General features: G+C 51.1%; 1 protein-coding gene across 1 annotated transcript; it reads left to right on the forward strand.

Annotated features, from left to right (window-relative positions):
- Nucleotides 1-292: 292 nt before the first annotated feature.
- Nucleotides 293-13,272, forward strand: LOC147371560 (keratin, type II microfibrillar, component 7C-like). The gene is made up of 9 exons (XM_086403843.1): nucleotides 293-871; nucleotides 8,134-8,342; nucleotides 8,948-9,008; nucleotides 9,843-9,938; nucleotides 10,448-10,612; nucleotides 10,824-10,949; nucleotides 11,680-11,900; nucleotides 12,073-12,104; nucleotides 12,627-13,272. The coding sequence occupies exons 1-9, from the start codon at nucleotides 431-433 to the stop codon at nucleotides 12,800-12,802; spliced, it is 1,527 nt and encodes a 508-aa protein (XP_086259969.1). The 5' UTR covers nucleotides 293-430; the 3' UTR covers nucleotides 12,803-13,272.
- The last annotated feature ends 1,150 nt before the right edge of the window (nucleotides 13,273-14,422 follow it).

A 14,422-nucleotide genomic window follows, 5' to 3' on the forward strand; every position in this document is an offset into this window, starting at 1 on the left:
TCCCCTTCAACACACACACAGACACACAACACATACACACTCACACAGAGACCTCGCAGAGCCGCACAGAAAACTAAGACCAAAGCTTCCCAGCCTGCAGGGCGGTGGCGCAGGCTGGTGGGGCCGGGGGTGCCTAGCTGCCCAGTTTGGGACTAGAACCAATGCCCCCGCGCTTCCCGGCCCAGTCCCGGCCTAGGGCCGCGGGCGGCCGGCCCCAAGCCCGCAGCGCACGGCCGGCGAAGCTGAGCAGGCGCTACCCGGTCCCATAAAGCGCGCGCGGGCGGGAGGCGAACGCCGTTTTATAGAGGCAGCCGGGAGGCCTGGTTCACTTTAATTCCGGCTCGCAGAGGCTCTCAGCCCGACCTCCAAGCTCATAAACGAGTGGGCCGAGCACTCCTCCTTCCGGCCCGCGGGCCGCGATATAAGGCACATGGTGGGCTTCTGGGTCCAGCTGCCCTCTCCCACCGCCGCTCGCCGCCACAGCACCATGTCCTGCCTCCCATCGCGCGTCTGCATCCCCGGCGGGGTCCGAGCCCTCAGCTGCGTCTCCGCCTGCGGACCCCGCCCCGGCCGCTGCTGCATCACGGCCGCCCCCTACCGTGGCATCTCCTGCTACCGCGGCCTCACCGGGGGCTTCGGTAGCCGCAGCATCTGCGGGGGCTTCCGCGCCGGGTCCTGCGACCGCAGCTTTGGGTACCGTTCTGGCGGCGTGAGCGGCCCCAGCCCTCCCTGCATCACCACCGTGTCAGTCAATGAGAGCCTCCTCACGCCCCTCAACCTGGAGATCGACCCCAACGCGCAGTGCGTGAAGCAAGAGGAGAAGGAGCAGATCAAGTGTCTCAACAACAGATTCGCTGCCTTCATCGACAAGGTGAGTGTCCTTGATCACACCCTTCCTGAACTTTCCCTTCCTGGGTGGGCACTCAAGGGTTAGTCACGGGGGCAAGAGAGATGTGGGCCAGGTGAGCCCCCAGGCTGATGGAGGAGATGGACACACTTCCAAGGCACAGACAGACCAGAGAGATGAGTCTAGAGCAGGGGCTCCTGATTAGAGCACTGTTACTATATACAACCTCTTTCCAGACAGGCAGGGTCCCCATAGACAAGATCCCACCCTTTCTGAGCTCAGAAGTCCTGGCAGGACCTGAGAATTTACAGGCTAGTCTCCCCTGGAAGTTCATTCCTGGTGGCTCAGTGGTGAAGAATTCGTCTGCAATGCAGAAGACCCTGGTTCAATCCCTGGGTGGGCAAGATCCCCTGGAGTAGGAAATGGCAACCCACTCCAGTATTCTTGCCTGGAGAGCAAGAACACAGAAGAACTATACAAAAAATATCTTAATGACCCAGATAACCACGATGGTGTGATCACTCACCTAGAGCCAGACATCCTGGAGTCCAAAGTCAAGCAGGCCTTAGGAAGCATCACTAAGAACAAAGCTAGTGGAGGTGATCGAATTCCAGTTGAGCTATTTCAAACCCTAAAAGATGATGCTGTGAAAGTCATGCACTCAATATGCCAACAAATTTGGAAAACTCAGCAGTGGCCACAGGACTGGAAAAGTTCAGTTTTCATTCCAATCCAGAAGAAAGGCAAGGCCAAAGAATGTTCAAACTACCACACAATTGCACTCATCTCACACACTAGCGAAGTAATGCTCAAAATTCTCCAAGCGAGGTTTCAACAGTACGTGAACCAAGAACTTCCAGATGTTCAAGCTGGATTTAGAAAAGGCAGAGGAACCAGAGACCAAATTGCCAACATCCGCTGGATCATCGAAAAAGCAAGAGAACTCCAGAAATACATCTACTTCTGCTTTATTGACTACACCAAAGCCTTTGACTGTGTGGATCACAACAAACTGTGGAAAATTCAAGAGATGGGAGTACCAGACTACTTTGTCTGTCTTCTGAAAAACTTGTATGCAGATCAAGAAGTAACAGTTGGAACTGGACATGGAACAACAGCCTGGTTCCAAATTGGGAAAGGAGTGTGTCAAGGCTGTATACTGTCACATGCTTATTTAACTTATATGCAGAGTACATCATGCAAAATGCCAGGCTGGATGATGCACAAGCTGGAATCAAGATTGCAGGGAGAAAAATCAATAACCTGAGATACGCAGATGACACCACCCTTATGGCAGAAAGCAAAGAAGAACTGAAGAGCCTCTTGATGAAAATGAAAGAGGAGAGTGAAAAAGTTTGCTTAAAACTCAACATTCAGAAAACAAAGATCATGGAACCCGGTCCCATCACTTCATGGCAAAAAGTTGGGGAACAATGGAAACAGTGAGAGACTTTATTTTCTTGGGCTCCCTCCAAAATCACTGCAGATGGTGACTGCAGCCATGAAATTAAAAGACGCTTACTCCTTGGAAGAAAAGCTATGACCAACCTAGAAAGCATATTAAAAAGCAGAGACATTACTTTGCCAGCAAACGTCCGTCTAGTCAAAGCTATGGTTTTTCCAGTAGTCACATATGGATGTGAGAGTTGGACTATAAAGAAAGTTGAGCACCGAAGAATTGATGCTTTTGAACTGTGGTGTTGGAGAAGACTCTTGAGAGTCCATTGGACTGCAAGGAGCTCAAACCAGTCAATCCTAAAGGGAATCAGCCCGGAATATTCATTGGAAGGACTGATGCTGAAACTGAAGCTCCAATACTTTGGCCACCTGATGTGAAGAACTAACTCACTGGAAAAGACCCTGCTGGGAAAGATTGAAGGCAGGAGGAGAAGGGGATGACAGAGGATGAGATGGTTGGATGGCATCACCGACTCGATGGACATGAGTTTAAGCAAGCTCCGGGAGTTGGTGATGGACAGGGAGGCCTGGCATGCTGCAGTCCATGGGGTTGCAAAGAGTCAGATACAACTGAGCGACTGAACTGAACTCTCCTGGAAATGGGGAATGAGGACTGTTGATATTTTATGTGGTATAAATTTAGATGTTTTAGATGTCCCATTGAAGCATTAAATAACATCAAAACACCTGATGAAAAAATTCATCTCTTTAATCTATTAATTTAATTTATTTATTCTTGCCTTAAGAACCCCATGAACAGTATGAAAAGGCAAAATGATAGGATACTGAAAGAGGAACTCCCCAGGTCAGTAGGTGCCCAATATGCTACTGGAGATCAGTGGAGAAATAACTCCAGAAAGAATGAAGGGATGGAGCCAAAGCAAAAACAATACCCAGTTGTGGATGGGACTGGTGATAGAAGCAAGGTCCGATGCTGTAAAGAGCAATATTGCATAGGAACCTGGAATGTCAGGTCCATGAATCAAGGCAAATTGGAAGTATTCAAACAAGAGATGGCAAGAGTGAATGTCGACATTCTAGGAATCAGCAATCTGAAATGGACTGGAATGGGTGAATTTAACTCAGATGACCATTATATCTACTACTGTGGGCAGGAATCCCTCAGAAGAAATGGAGTAGGCATCATGGTCAACAAGAGAGTCTGAAATGCAGTACTTGGATGCAATCTCAAAAACGACAGAATGATCTCTGTTCATTTCCAAGGCAAACCATTCAATATCATAGTAATCCGAGTCTATGCCCCAACCGGTAACGCTGAAGAAACTGAAGTTGAACGGTTCTATGAAGACCTACAAGACCTTTTAGAACTAACACCCAAAAAAGATGTCCTTTTCATTATAGGGGACTGGAATGCAAAAGTAGGAAGTCAAGAAACACCTGGAGTAACAGGCAAATTTGGCCTTGGAATATGGAATGAAGCAGGGCAAAGACTGATAGAGTTTTGCCAAGAAAATGCACTGGTCATAACAAACATCCTCTTGCAACAACACAAGAGAAGACTCTATACATGGACATCACCAGATGGTCAACACCAAAATCAGATTGATTATATTCTTTGCAGCCAAAGATGGAGAAGCTCTATACAGTCAGCAAAAACAAGACCAGGAGCTGACTGTGGCTCAGATCATGAAATCCTTATTGCCAAATTCAGACTTTAATTGAAGAAAGTAGGGAAAACCACTAGACCATTCAGGTATGACCTAAATCAAATCCCTTATGATTATACAGTGGAAGTGAGAAATAGATTTAAGGGCCTAGATCTGATAGATAGAGTGCCTGATGAACTATGGAATGAGGTTCGTGACATTGTACAGGAGACAGGGATCAAGACCATTCCCATAGAAAAGAAATGCAAAAAAGCAAAATGGCTGTCTGGGGAGGCCTTACAAATAGCTATGAAAAGAAGAGAAGTGAAAAGCAAAGGAGAAAAGGAAAGATATAAACATCTGAATGCAGAGTTTCAAAGAAAAGCAAGAAAAGATAAGAAAGCCTTCTTCAGCAATCAATGCAAAGAAATAGAGGAAAACAACAGAATGGGAAAGACTAGGGATCTCTTCAAAAAATCAGAGATACCAAAGGAACATTTCATGCAAAGATGAGCTCGATAAAGGACAGAAATGGTATGGACCTAACAGAAGCAGAAGATATTAAGAAGAGATGGCAAGAATACACAGAAGAACTGTGCAAAAAAGATCTTCACGACCCAGATAATCACTGGTGTGATCACTGACCTAGAGCCAGACATCCTGGAATGTGAAGTCAAGTGGGCCTTAGAAAGCATCACTACGAACAAAGCTAGTGGAGGTGATGGAATTCCAGTTGAGCTATTCCAAATCCTGAAAGATGATGCTGTGAAAGTGCTGCACTCAATATGCCAGCAAATTTGGAAAACTCAGCAGTGGCCACAGGACTGGAAAAGGTCAGCTTTCATTCCAGTCCCAAAGAAAGGCAATGCCAAAGAATGCGCAAACTACCACACAATTGCACTCATCTCCCATGCTAGTAAAGTAATGCTCAAAATTCTCCAAGCCAGGCTTCAGCAATATGTGAACCGTGAACTTCCTGATGTTCAAGCTGGTTTTAGAAAAAGCAGAGGAACCAGAGATCAAATTGCCAACATCCGCTGGATCATGGAAAAAGCAAGAGAGTTCCAGAAAAACATCTATTTCTGCTTTATTGACTATGCCAAAGCCTTTGACTGTGTGGATCACAATAAACTGTGAAAAATTCCGAAAGAGATGGGCATACCAGACCACCTGATCTGCCTCTTGAGAAATTTGTATGCAGGTCAGGAAGCAACAGTTAGAACTGGACATGGAACAACAGACTGGTTCCAAATAGGAAAAGGAGTTCGTCAAGGCTGTATATTGTCACCCTGCTTATTTAACTTATATGCAGAGTACATCATGAGAAACGCTGGACTGGAAGAAACACAAGCTGGAATCAAGATTGCCGGGAGAAATCTCAGTAACTTCAGATATGCAGATGACACCACCCTCATGGCAGAAAGTGAAGAGGAACTCAAAAGCCTCTTGATGAAAGTGAAAGTGGAGAGTGAAAAAGTTGGCTTAAAGCTCAACATTCAGCAAACGAAGATCATGGCATCCAGTCCCACCACTTCATGGGAAATAGATGGGGAAACAGTGGAAACAGCGTCAGACTTTATTTTTCTGGGCTCCAAAATCACTACAGATGGTGACTGCAGCCATGAAATTAAAAGACACTTACTCCTTGGAAGGAAAGTTATGACCAACCTAGATAGCATAGTCAAAAGCAGAGACATTACTTTGCCAACAAAGGTTCGTCTAGTCAAGGCTATGGTTTTTCCCGTGGTCATATATGGATGTGAGAGTTGGACTGTGAAGAAGGCTGAGCGCCAAAGAATTGATGCTTTTGAACTGTGGTATTGGAGAAGACTCTTGAGAGTCCCTTGGACTGCAAGGAGATCCAACCAGTCCATTCTGAAGGAGATCAGCCCTGGGATTTCTTTGGAAGGAATGATACTAAAGCTGAAACTCCAGTACTTTGGCCACCACCTGGGAAGAGTTGACTCATTGGAAAAGACTGTGATGCTGGGAGGCATTGGGGGCAGGAGGAGAAGGGTTCGACAGAGGATGAGATGGCTGGATGGCATCACTGACTCGATGAACGTGAGTCTCAGTGAACTCCGGGAGTTGGTGATGGACAGGGAGGCCTGGCGTGCTGCAATTCATGGGGTCGCAAAGAGTCGGACACGACTGATCTGATCTGATCTGATCTGAATTTATTTAATTTGATCCTTAAAATCAAATTGGGGAAATCTCATTAGGTATTAATATGTCTTTAATATCCCTGTAATAGTTGCTGCTGCTGCTGCTAAGCCACTTCAGTCGTGTCCGACTCTGTGCGACCCCATAGACGGCAACCTACCAGGCTCCCCCGTCCCTGGGATTCTCCAGGCCAGAACACTGGAGTGGGTTGCCATTTCCTTCTCCAATGCAGGAAAGTGAAAAGTGAAAGTGAAGTCGCTCAGTCGTGTCCGACTCTTTGCGACCCCATGGACTGCAGCCTACCTGGCTCCTACAACCATGGGATTTTCCAGGCAAGAGTACTGGAGTGGGGTGCCATTGCCTTCTCTGTCTAATACTTGCTAATACTTGCTACTCTCATGCTTTTAATGAAAGAGAGCAAGCCTCAGCTTCAAAGCTGTCTGGGGCAACAGTTTCAGCTAGAATGTCATGCTTTCTGTTTTCCTCTTATGTATGCCTAGTGATACTGGTTTTACAGCTATGATGCTAATATAAAGCTACCCCTTTAAGCCCCATTTAAGTGTTTGGTGAAATACTAAACAAATCCATTTGTAGATAAATCATGAGTAAAACAGGCAAAATCCTGAAGTTGGCCTGTGAAGGGTTCATGTTTGAGAATCACTGCCACCAGAGTAGTCCTCTGAGTGCACACAGAGGAGAAAGGAGATGGGGAATTATGGCAGGACCAGCCCCAGCCCCCACCCACATTCCCTGAGAGTGGGTGGCAGAGCAGGGGTCCAAGCCTGGCTCTTCCAGGCTCTCCAGGCCCCTGAGGCTAGGGAGTTCAAAGTTTGGGGCCCAGCTCCCCCACTCCTCTCGAGCGAGAGCTGGCCCCCTTCAGCAGGCACTCCATCCTGAGTGTGCTGGAGCTCACACCCGGGAAAGGTGGACAGGGAGTGGAGCAGAAAGGGTCCTGGCCCAGGAGCAGACAGCATGGGCTCTGTGTCGTTTCTCCACTGATTCTCTGTGTGATGCTTCTCTGTGTGTGGCTTCCCCCCTCAGCCCCAAAGCTGTGCTAGGTGCAGTGTGTGTGCTGGCCACGACTCTGAAAGGAAACACAGGGATCAAGACAGGCAAGCAACTCACCACCATGGCTCGAGCCCTGCCAGCTAAGACCCCCTAAAATGATCCCACGTGATATCAGCAGTGCCCTTTCCCCATTTCTGGGAGCTCCACAGGGATTGCCTAGCTGCGTTCATCGGGTTGGATGAAAGGATTTCGGGCCTGTAAAAGGCAAGGCAATGTCCCAAATCCAGCTAAAAAAATCTGAGAGGGGAAACTGGAGACCAGGGAGCCTGGTCCTGTTTGCTGATTCCTTTCTGGCGGCACCGTGATTGCTGCTGTCACATCTGTCCAGTTTGAATGATTTCTAGCGTTGGTTTGCATGCTTTACTATCATCCCCCCTTCACATTACCTGCCTGGCTTCCAGACACATAAGAGTGTGTGTCTCCTCACACAGGAGTGTGTGTCATCCTCCACCAGGCCTCTTCAGACCCCAGCCTTCCTACTTGGTGAGAAACTGCCCTCTCCAACCTCCCTCCCCAGGTAGGAAGCCCTGCCCAGGCTGACCATCCATTCAAGCCCCAGGCTGGCCACTGAGGACAGAGCTCCCCTGCACTGGTGAGGTTCACAGTGAAAGGCTTTCCTCTTACTCTAACCCTCTCAACCCTCCTCTACACTCCTTTCCTCCAGGAAACCTTCCCTGATTGTCACTACTGTCAACCCCTATCTGTCTCTGCCCCAACCCAACCCAGCACAACCCATATGCCCTTCAGTGTCGCACTTACCCCAGCCAGGCCCAACTGGACAGACCCTCACTCAGATTCGAGCAAGCAATCAGGGACAAGGAGTCTCCAGCTGCCTCCTAAGGCCAGGAGAGCCCAGCAAGGATGATGCCATCCACCCACCCTCTGCCTCTGCACACCTTGCTGTGAGCTCCAGTTCTCTCACTCTGCCTGCTCTTGCAGGAGGGCTGGGCTTACTGGCTCCTCTCACTGTTTCTCCCACCTCCACACCAGGTGCGCTTCCTGGAGCAGCAGAACAAGCTGCTGGAGACCAAGCTGCAGTTCCACCAGGACCGCGAGTGCTGTGAGAGCAACCTGGAGGCCCTTTACGAGGGCTACATCCAAACGCTGAAGCGGGAGGCTGAGCATGTGGAGGCTGACGGCAGGAGGCTGGCCTCACAGTCCAACCACATACAGGAGGCACTGGAGGGCTACAAGAAGAAGTGAGTGCATCGGGGAGGAGGCTGTGGAGAAAAGAAATGGGGTGCAATCAAAGCAGGATAGATTTGGGTTAGACCCCTAGAAGAACTTTCCACTAGGAAGTAGAGAGTGACAGAAAGACTGTGGGGAAATTTTTTTCTTTTCTGAAATGGGAGAGGAATCACTGGCAAGTCTGTGCTTCTCCAGCCACCTCATCATTCTGTGTTTATTTTATTTTGATTTATCAAGCATTTATCTATGTTCCAGGTGCTGTGTTGGGCCCTGAAGAGGGGTAAGGATAAGAAAGTCAAGAGAACAGGAAAAGGGGACACCTAAACTAGATCAGGGTGCCGCCACCACCACTGGGGAATTAGCTTCAGGAACAGAAAGGAGGCCTACAAGAATGTGCATGGCACCCACCCTGCCTCTAAAACAGGAAGAACAGTGGGTGACATGGCTGGTTTGGGTGCCCATAGGAGAGGGATGGACAATTTTTGATTCCATGACCACGTCCAAAAGATCCAGTTCCTGGAATGTGTTTGTCTGAGCCTTCCTCCTCTTTGCTTCTCCTCAAATCCCAGCCTATTGAAACTCTGGCCACTGAAACTTGTGCCCTTTTTGTCCCCAGGTATGAAGAGGAGGTGGCCCTCAGGGCCACTGCTGAGAATGAATTTGTGGCCCTGAAGAAGGTGAGTGGCCCCAGAATACACATCCCACAACTCAGAACCGTGGACAGAGGTGGAGGGAGCACTCTGTGATTCAGTGAAGCTAAGTGACTTCCCCAGAATCACACAGCCCAACCTCTCCCCTATTTCTTTCTCCAAATGTCCCAGTGCTCCCTGAGTGGCCCTGGACATCAGAGCAGTGCTTCAAACAGGGCAATCTTCCACCATCCAAGCTAACTCCCACCTGCCCAATGGCTTCCCACCTCCTCCTGCTCTGAGCCTGGCAGAAAACAGGCACTGCATAAATTTTTGTGAACAGAAGAGCACCTGAATGCTTGGGGATGACTCCATCCTTGGCCAGCAATGGTTGGGAAATGCTGGCATGAACAGAGCTGTTGCTCCTCACCTCTTAGGACTTGACTCAGCAATACCGCCCTCAGTACACTGAGACACAGACCAAGCAAGGGTCTCGCCCTGAGTCACATTGGTTTGGGAGCAGAGTTGATCCCTGGGATGACTTCTGACCACACATCTCTAGATTTCTTTCCATAACATTCCAGAGCAGGGAGAAGTGGGTCAGCGTTAGAACTGAGCTATTTTACATTAGATCCTACGTTTCATGATAGTGCCTTCTAGAGGGATCATCCTAGTACCAAGGGGAATGCCTGGAAACATCGGGACCCCCTCTCACCCATACCTGCTCCTGACCCCTCAAAATGAGTAAAGGACTTCACTAACACCATGACACCAGGCACCAGAATGAGCAGCTAAGGAGGGTCCAGGGAGTGCGCCCTCCCTGCTGGGGAGAGCTCTGTGCTGTCTCCCCACTGAGACTCTTGCCCCTCCCTCTCCCTGTAGGATGTGGATGGAGCCTACCTCCATAAGTCAGAGCTGGAGGCCAACGTGGAGGCCCTGACCCAGGAGACTGACTTCCTGCGGCAGATGTATGAGGAGGTGAGGGGCCACAAAGCAGCTGGGCACCAAGGAGGATGGCAGTTAGACACTGGAAAGTACTCGCCACCATTTGGCTCCTGAAACTCTTGGTTTGGGGACATAGGGCAGAGTTGAGGAACCCGAGGCAGGTTTACTGTCAGAAGGTGAAAGGTATAGCTTCGTGTCTTACCTGCCAAGCCCAGACAAACTGGTGCTCCCAGTTAGCATGGTGACAGTTATCACAAATTTCAAGTTCTAGTCCTAGATCCAAAGGATCAAGACAGGAGGCCCTGACTGAAGTCAGGTAAGCAGGCCTCAGAGCTGGACTCCTCTCAGCCTCAGGCCTCTGGTCCTGAGGAGCACTGAGAGCTTCCAGGGTTGAAGGAAGATGTCACCTTTGAACTGAGGTTTCAGACAGTGAGGCTGTGGAAGAAGCAGGGGCAGGGGACAGGAAAGGAGGTGAGAAAGCGGGCTGCCTAGAGGGGGGCTATGGTCCAAGGGGCTCTTAACACTCCCCTACTTCCCCTCAGGAGCTCCAAGTTCTCCACACCCACATCTCAGACACCTCGGTCATCGTCAAGATGGACAACAGCCGGGACCTGAACATGGACAGCATTGTGGCTGAGATCCAGGCTCAGTATGACGACACTGCCGGTCGCAGCCGGGCGGAGGCTGAGTCCTGGTACCGCAGCAAGGTGAGTGGTCCAGCACTCCCTTCCCAGAACAGGGATGCCAAAATCTGAAAGCATTAGCAGAGTGGGGAGGGATGCTGAAAAAGCATTGACCTTTGTCTGGGTGGGCAAGGGAAGGGCGGGCAGCTCTCGGGATGGGGTGCAGATGTGCAAGCTGTGGAGTTCAGTCGGATGACATAGCCTGTGTTTCATGAGCATCTGTGCTTCTCCCCAGTGTGAGGAGATCAAGGCCACAGTGATCCGGCACGGGGAGACCCTGCGCTGCACCAAGGAGGAGATCAACGAGCTGAACTGCATGATCCAGAGGCTGACGGCTGAGGTCGAGAATGCCAAGTGCCAGGTACAGGGTCCTGGCCCACCCCTCAGTGTAGAAAGAGAACAGGGTTGGCCTGAGGCAGGGAGATTGAAGTCAGACACCTTGCCAAAGTGTGGGAAAAGGAGCAACGTGAAACTTCAGGCAGGTCCCCTCCATAGACAATGTTCTCCATTCCCCCTGAATGTGGGTTGTGGGGGCAGGGCTATGGAGGAGAATGGAGTGACCTGGTCTTTCATGGTCTCTGAGGCAAAATGAGGCAGGGGAAATAGCAGTCTGAGGGGCCGGAAACCTACGCTCTCTAACCAGCCCTGCCACTAGCTCATCACGTGACTTGGGGGGCCCATTTCACCTCTCTGGCCCATTGTTTTAGGTCAGCGATCACACACTGAGATGTCCCCAGAGATTTGTGAATGAGCGAAGCAGGCCATACCAAAGGCACTAGGGTTTGGTAAACTGGAAAGCACAATGGGCAGAGCTCATCAGATCAAACTGAGACAGGCCCTGTGGAAAAGCAGGCCCAGTGTGGCCAGATCCTCGGATTTTTCAAGAGACGCCAGGAATGTGGGTTTATACGTTAAATTTCAAAAAGTTAAGGACACTGTGCCGACATTCCCCAAGAGCACTAATTTGCAACCCCTGACCCAACAAACCAGTAAGGCCCCTTCTTCCCCTGACAGTCAATGGCCAGTGGATACCTGGTCTCTGACCCTAAGTCCAAAAGAAGGAGCCTTAATAACCTTACCCTCCCCCCCAGAACTCCAAGCTGGAGGCTGCAGTGACCCAGGCTGAGCAGCAGGGTGAGGCGGCCCTTAATGATGCCAGCTGCAAGCTAGCAGGGCTGGAGGAGGCTCTGCAGAAGGCCAAGCAGAACATGGCCTCCCTGCTCAAGGAGTACCAGGAGGTGATGAACTCCAAGCTGGGCCTGGACATCGAGATCGCCACCTACAGGCGCCTGCTGGAGGGCGAGGAGCAGAGGTGAGGACCACATCTGTGCAGAGGATGTCTCTTCACCCTCCAACCTGTGTTCAGAGCCAGGAACGTGTCTACATCTTATTTATATCTAATTTGCATCAAGATTATTTGGAGGAGGGAATTTGCTGGTTCTGCTCTCCCCAACTAATTTTTGTCTCTTTCTTCTCCCCACAAGGTTGTGTGAAGGCATCGGAACTCTGAATGTCTGTAAGTAATCTGTACTGTGGGTCCTAAAATAAGAGCCTGGGGTTCCTGGTGGGCAAACTTTTTACCAAATGGCCAAATAGTAAATATTTTAGACTTGGTGGGTCACGCGGTCTCTGCTCAACTGCTCTGCTTATTGTAATGTGAAAGCAGCCACAGCCATAGCAATACTTAATAGATGTGATTAGGTTTCAATAAAGCTTTATATACAAAGACAGGAGGCCCTCAAGGGGCCACAGCTTAAGACCCTGAAAGGAAGGAGGGGGGTGTGGCAGTGAATGATTGTAATAACTTAAATAGCTGTTCCTGCCTATAGGGAGGGCCTGGTCTGTTTTTCTAGGATGCTTGAGGTTGGACTACAGGAAGGAGTGTCCGGGTATGATGGTGTTTGAGGGGGAAGGGGAATAGAATGGAGGGAAGGGGCTCTGAGCAAGAGAAGAATGGGTGGGGGGACTCTGGCTAGCAGGCAGGAGCAGCTGACGACAGCCTTGCACGAGGACTGAGCCACATCTTTCTGCCCCGCAGGTGTCAGCAGCTCCCGAGGCGGGGTCGTCTGCGGGGACCTCAGCATGTCTGGCTCCCGGCCGGTGACGGGCAGCGTCTGCAGCGCCCCCTGCAGCGGGAACCTGGCGGTGAGCACCGGCCTGTGCGCGCCCTGCGGCCAGAGTAGTGGAAACAGCCGCCTGTTGCGCTTTGCATAGCGCCTTCCGCTTTGTAAACTCACCGCTCCGCAAGCCAATCCTACCTGCCTCGGGCGGCGGCAGGTCTTGGAGCTTCTGGAACTAGCCGGCTTGACCTGCCCCAACGGCTGCTTTCTCCTCCTGCATCTCTCCAGCGGTTTGTCTCTTCATTTCTTTCAGGGAGAGGGGCGGGCTACTAGCCCCCAACACCCCAGAGTCAGAATGACCGGTTTCCTCCAGCCCTGGGCAAAGAGCCCATCCAGACTCGGGCTGCTCTGGGAGCTTGGACGCCCTTGGCTTCTAAGGGACAGACTGGCCCCAGGGCCCCTCGGGTGCCTCCTAAACCCTCCCACGGTGCCCGAGTTTGCGTCCCCGGGGGTGGGGGGAACAACTTTATGCCCCCGCCTCCCTTCCACTCTCTCCCTTGTGCTTGGTCTCCAAGTTTCCAATTAAGCTCATGACCCAAATATAACGCTCTCTGAGAATCTCCCTACACATGTGGACTGCCAGCTCCGTTTCTGCCCTCTTCCAAGGGAACAGAGGAACTGTTCTAAGCAAAGAGGGAGAGAGGGCTGTCTCTAAGGTACCCTGCCCCTAGGACCACACTGCACAACCTGAAGGGTGCCTGGGGGTGTCCTGCCCCCAAAATCCAGACACACGGAGGCATAAGGGGGAGCTGGGAGGGAAGTGAGAGGGGCTGCAGGGAGCCAGCAGGGGAAGGGTCTCATCACATGTGGCCGCTGAAACACCAGTGGTCCCCTTCCTCTACTCCCTCACTCCACTCCCACCTCAGTATATGAAAATTCCTGACCATGGGGTCAAACACACAGCCTTCATCTCTTTCCACAAACCAATACTTCCTAGATAGTCCCCTCCAACCCTGCCCCCACACCCACCACCTCCATCACCTCCAGGGCATCCCAGTCAGAGACCTCCTACCTCCCCTCCAGTACCCAAGATATGAGCTGCTGTCCATCAGAGATGGATACTCCCAAGCACAGACCCCCAAACATCCCACACACTCAGACACACACACCGCGTCAGAGACCCTGACATATACAGATACAGTCCCATCAAGCAGAGCCTTAACATACTGATGCCCTCCCCGATCCCCACCCCATCAGGGATCCAGATCCACAGCCCGTCCCTGGGTGAGGCAGGTGAGACAACCCCCTACCAGGGATCCAGACTCTGGGACCCGCTCACCATAAAGTCCTCCCAAACACACACAGACCTCCCCCCACTGCCATCACTCCCACAGAATCCCAGAACCCCTCCAGGACCTCAGACGCACACCATCCAGGGCCCAGGGCCTGGCCAACTCAGCACCAGGAAGGGCTGAACTGCCAGTTGGCTGGTCCACCCGAAACCCAGGCCCGGGGCAGCTAAATGTTTGTGGTCTTCTCACCACTGAGGAATGTTCTCTGACAGCACAGGGCATTGGCAGGAGGAGGGGGTGTGCAAACAGCCCTCCCACCCCCTCAGCAGGAGAGGAGTCCTGTGCCCACTTCCTGGCAGAACCAGAACTTCCAGGGCTTTCTGGCTTGTTCAGGAGAGGAGCTGGAATCAGCCCCAGCCTTGAGAGGGGCCACAGCCTCACTCTAAGAGCCAGTTTCCGTTCAGCAGCACCCCACGTCACCA

This window comes from Bos grunniens, chromosome 5 (assembly GCF_055505025.1).
Source record: "Bos grunniens cultivar Pamir isolate PY7600 chromosome 5, Bosgru_T2T1.0, whole genome shotgun sequence".
Classification (NCBI taxonomy): domain Eukaryota; kingdom Metazoa; phylum Chordata; class Mammalia; order Artiodactyla; family Bovidae; genus Bos; species Bos grunniens.

Bases quoted from the DNA above. Each gene is read 5' to 3' on its own strand.
- LOC147371560 (XM_086403843.1), top strand. From the start codon at position 431: ATGGTGGGCTTCTGGGTCCAGCTGCCCTCTCCCACCGCCGCTCGCCGC. The intron at 9,939-10,447 runs GTGAGGGGCCAC...ACTTCCCCTCAG, and splicing joins TGCGGCAGATGTATGAGGAG to GAGCTCCAAGTTCTCCACAC. The intron at 10,613-10,823 runs GTGAGTGGTCCA...GCTTCTCCCCAG, and splicing joins AGTCCTGGTACCGCAGCAAG to TGTGAGGAGATCAAGGCCAC.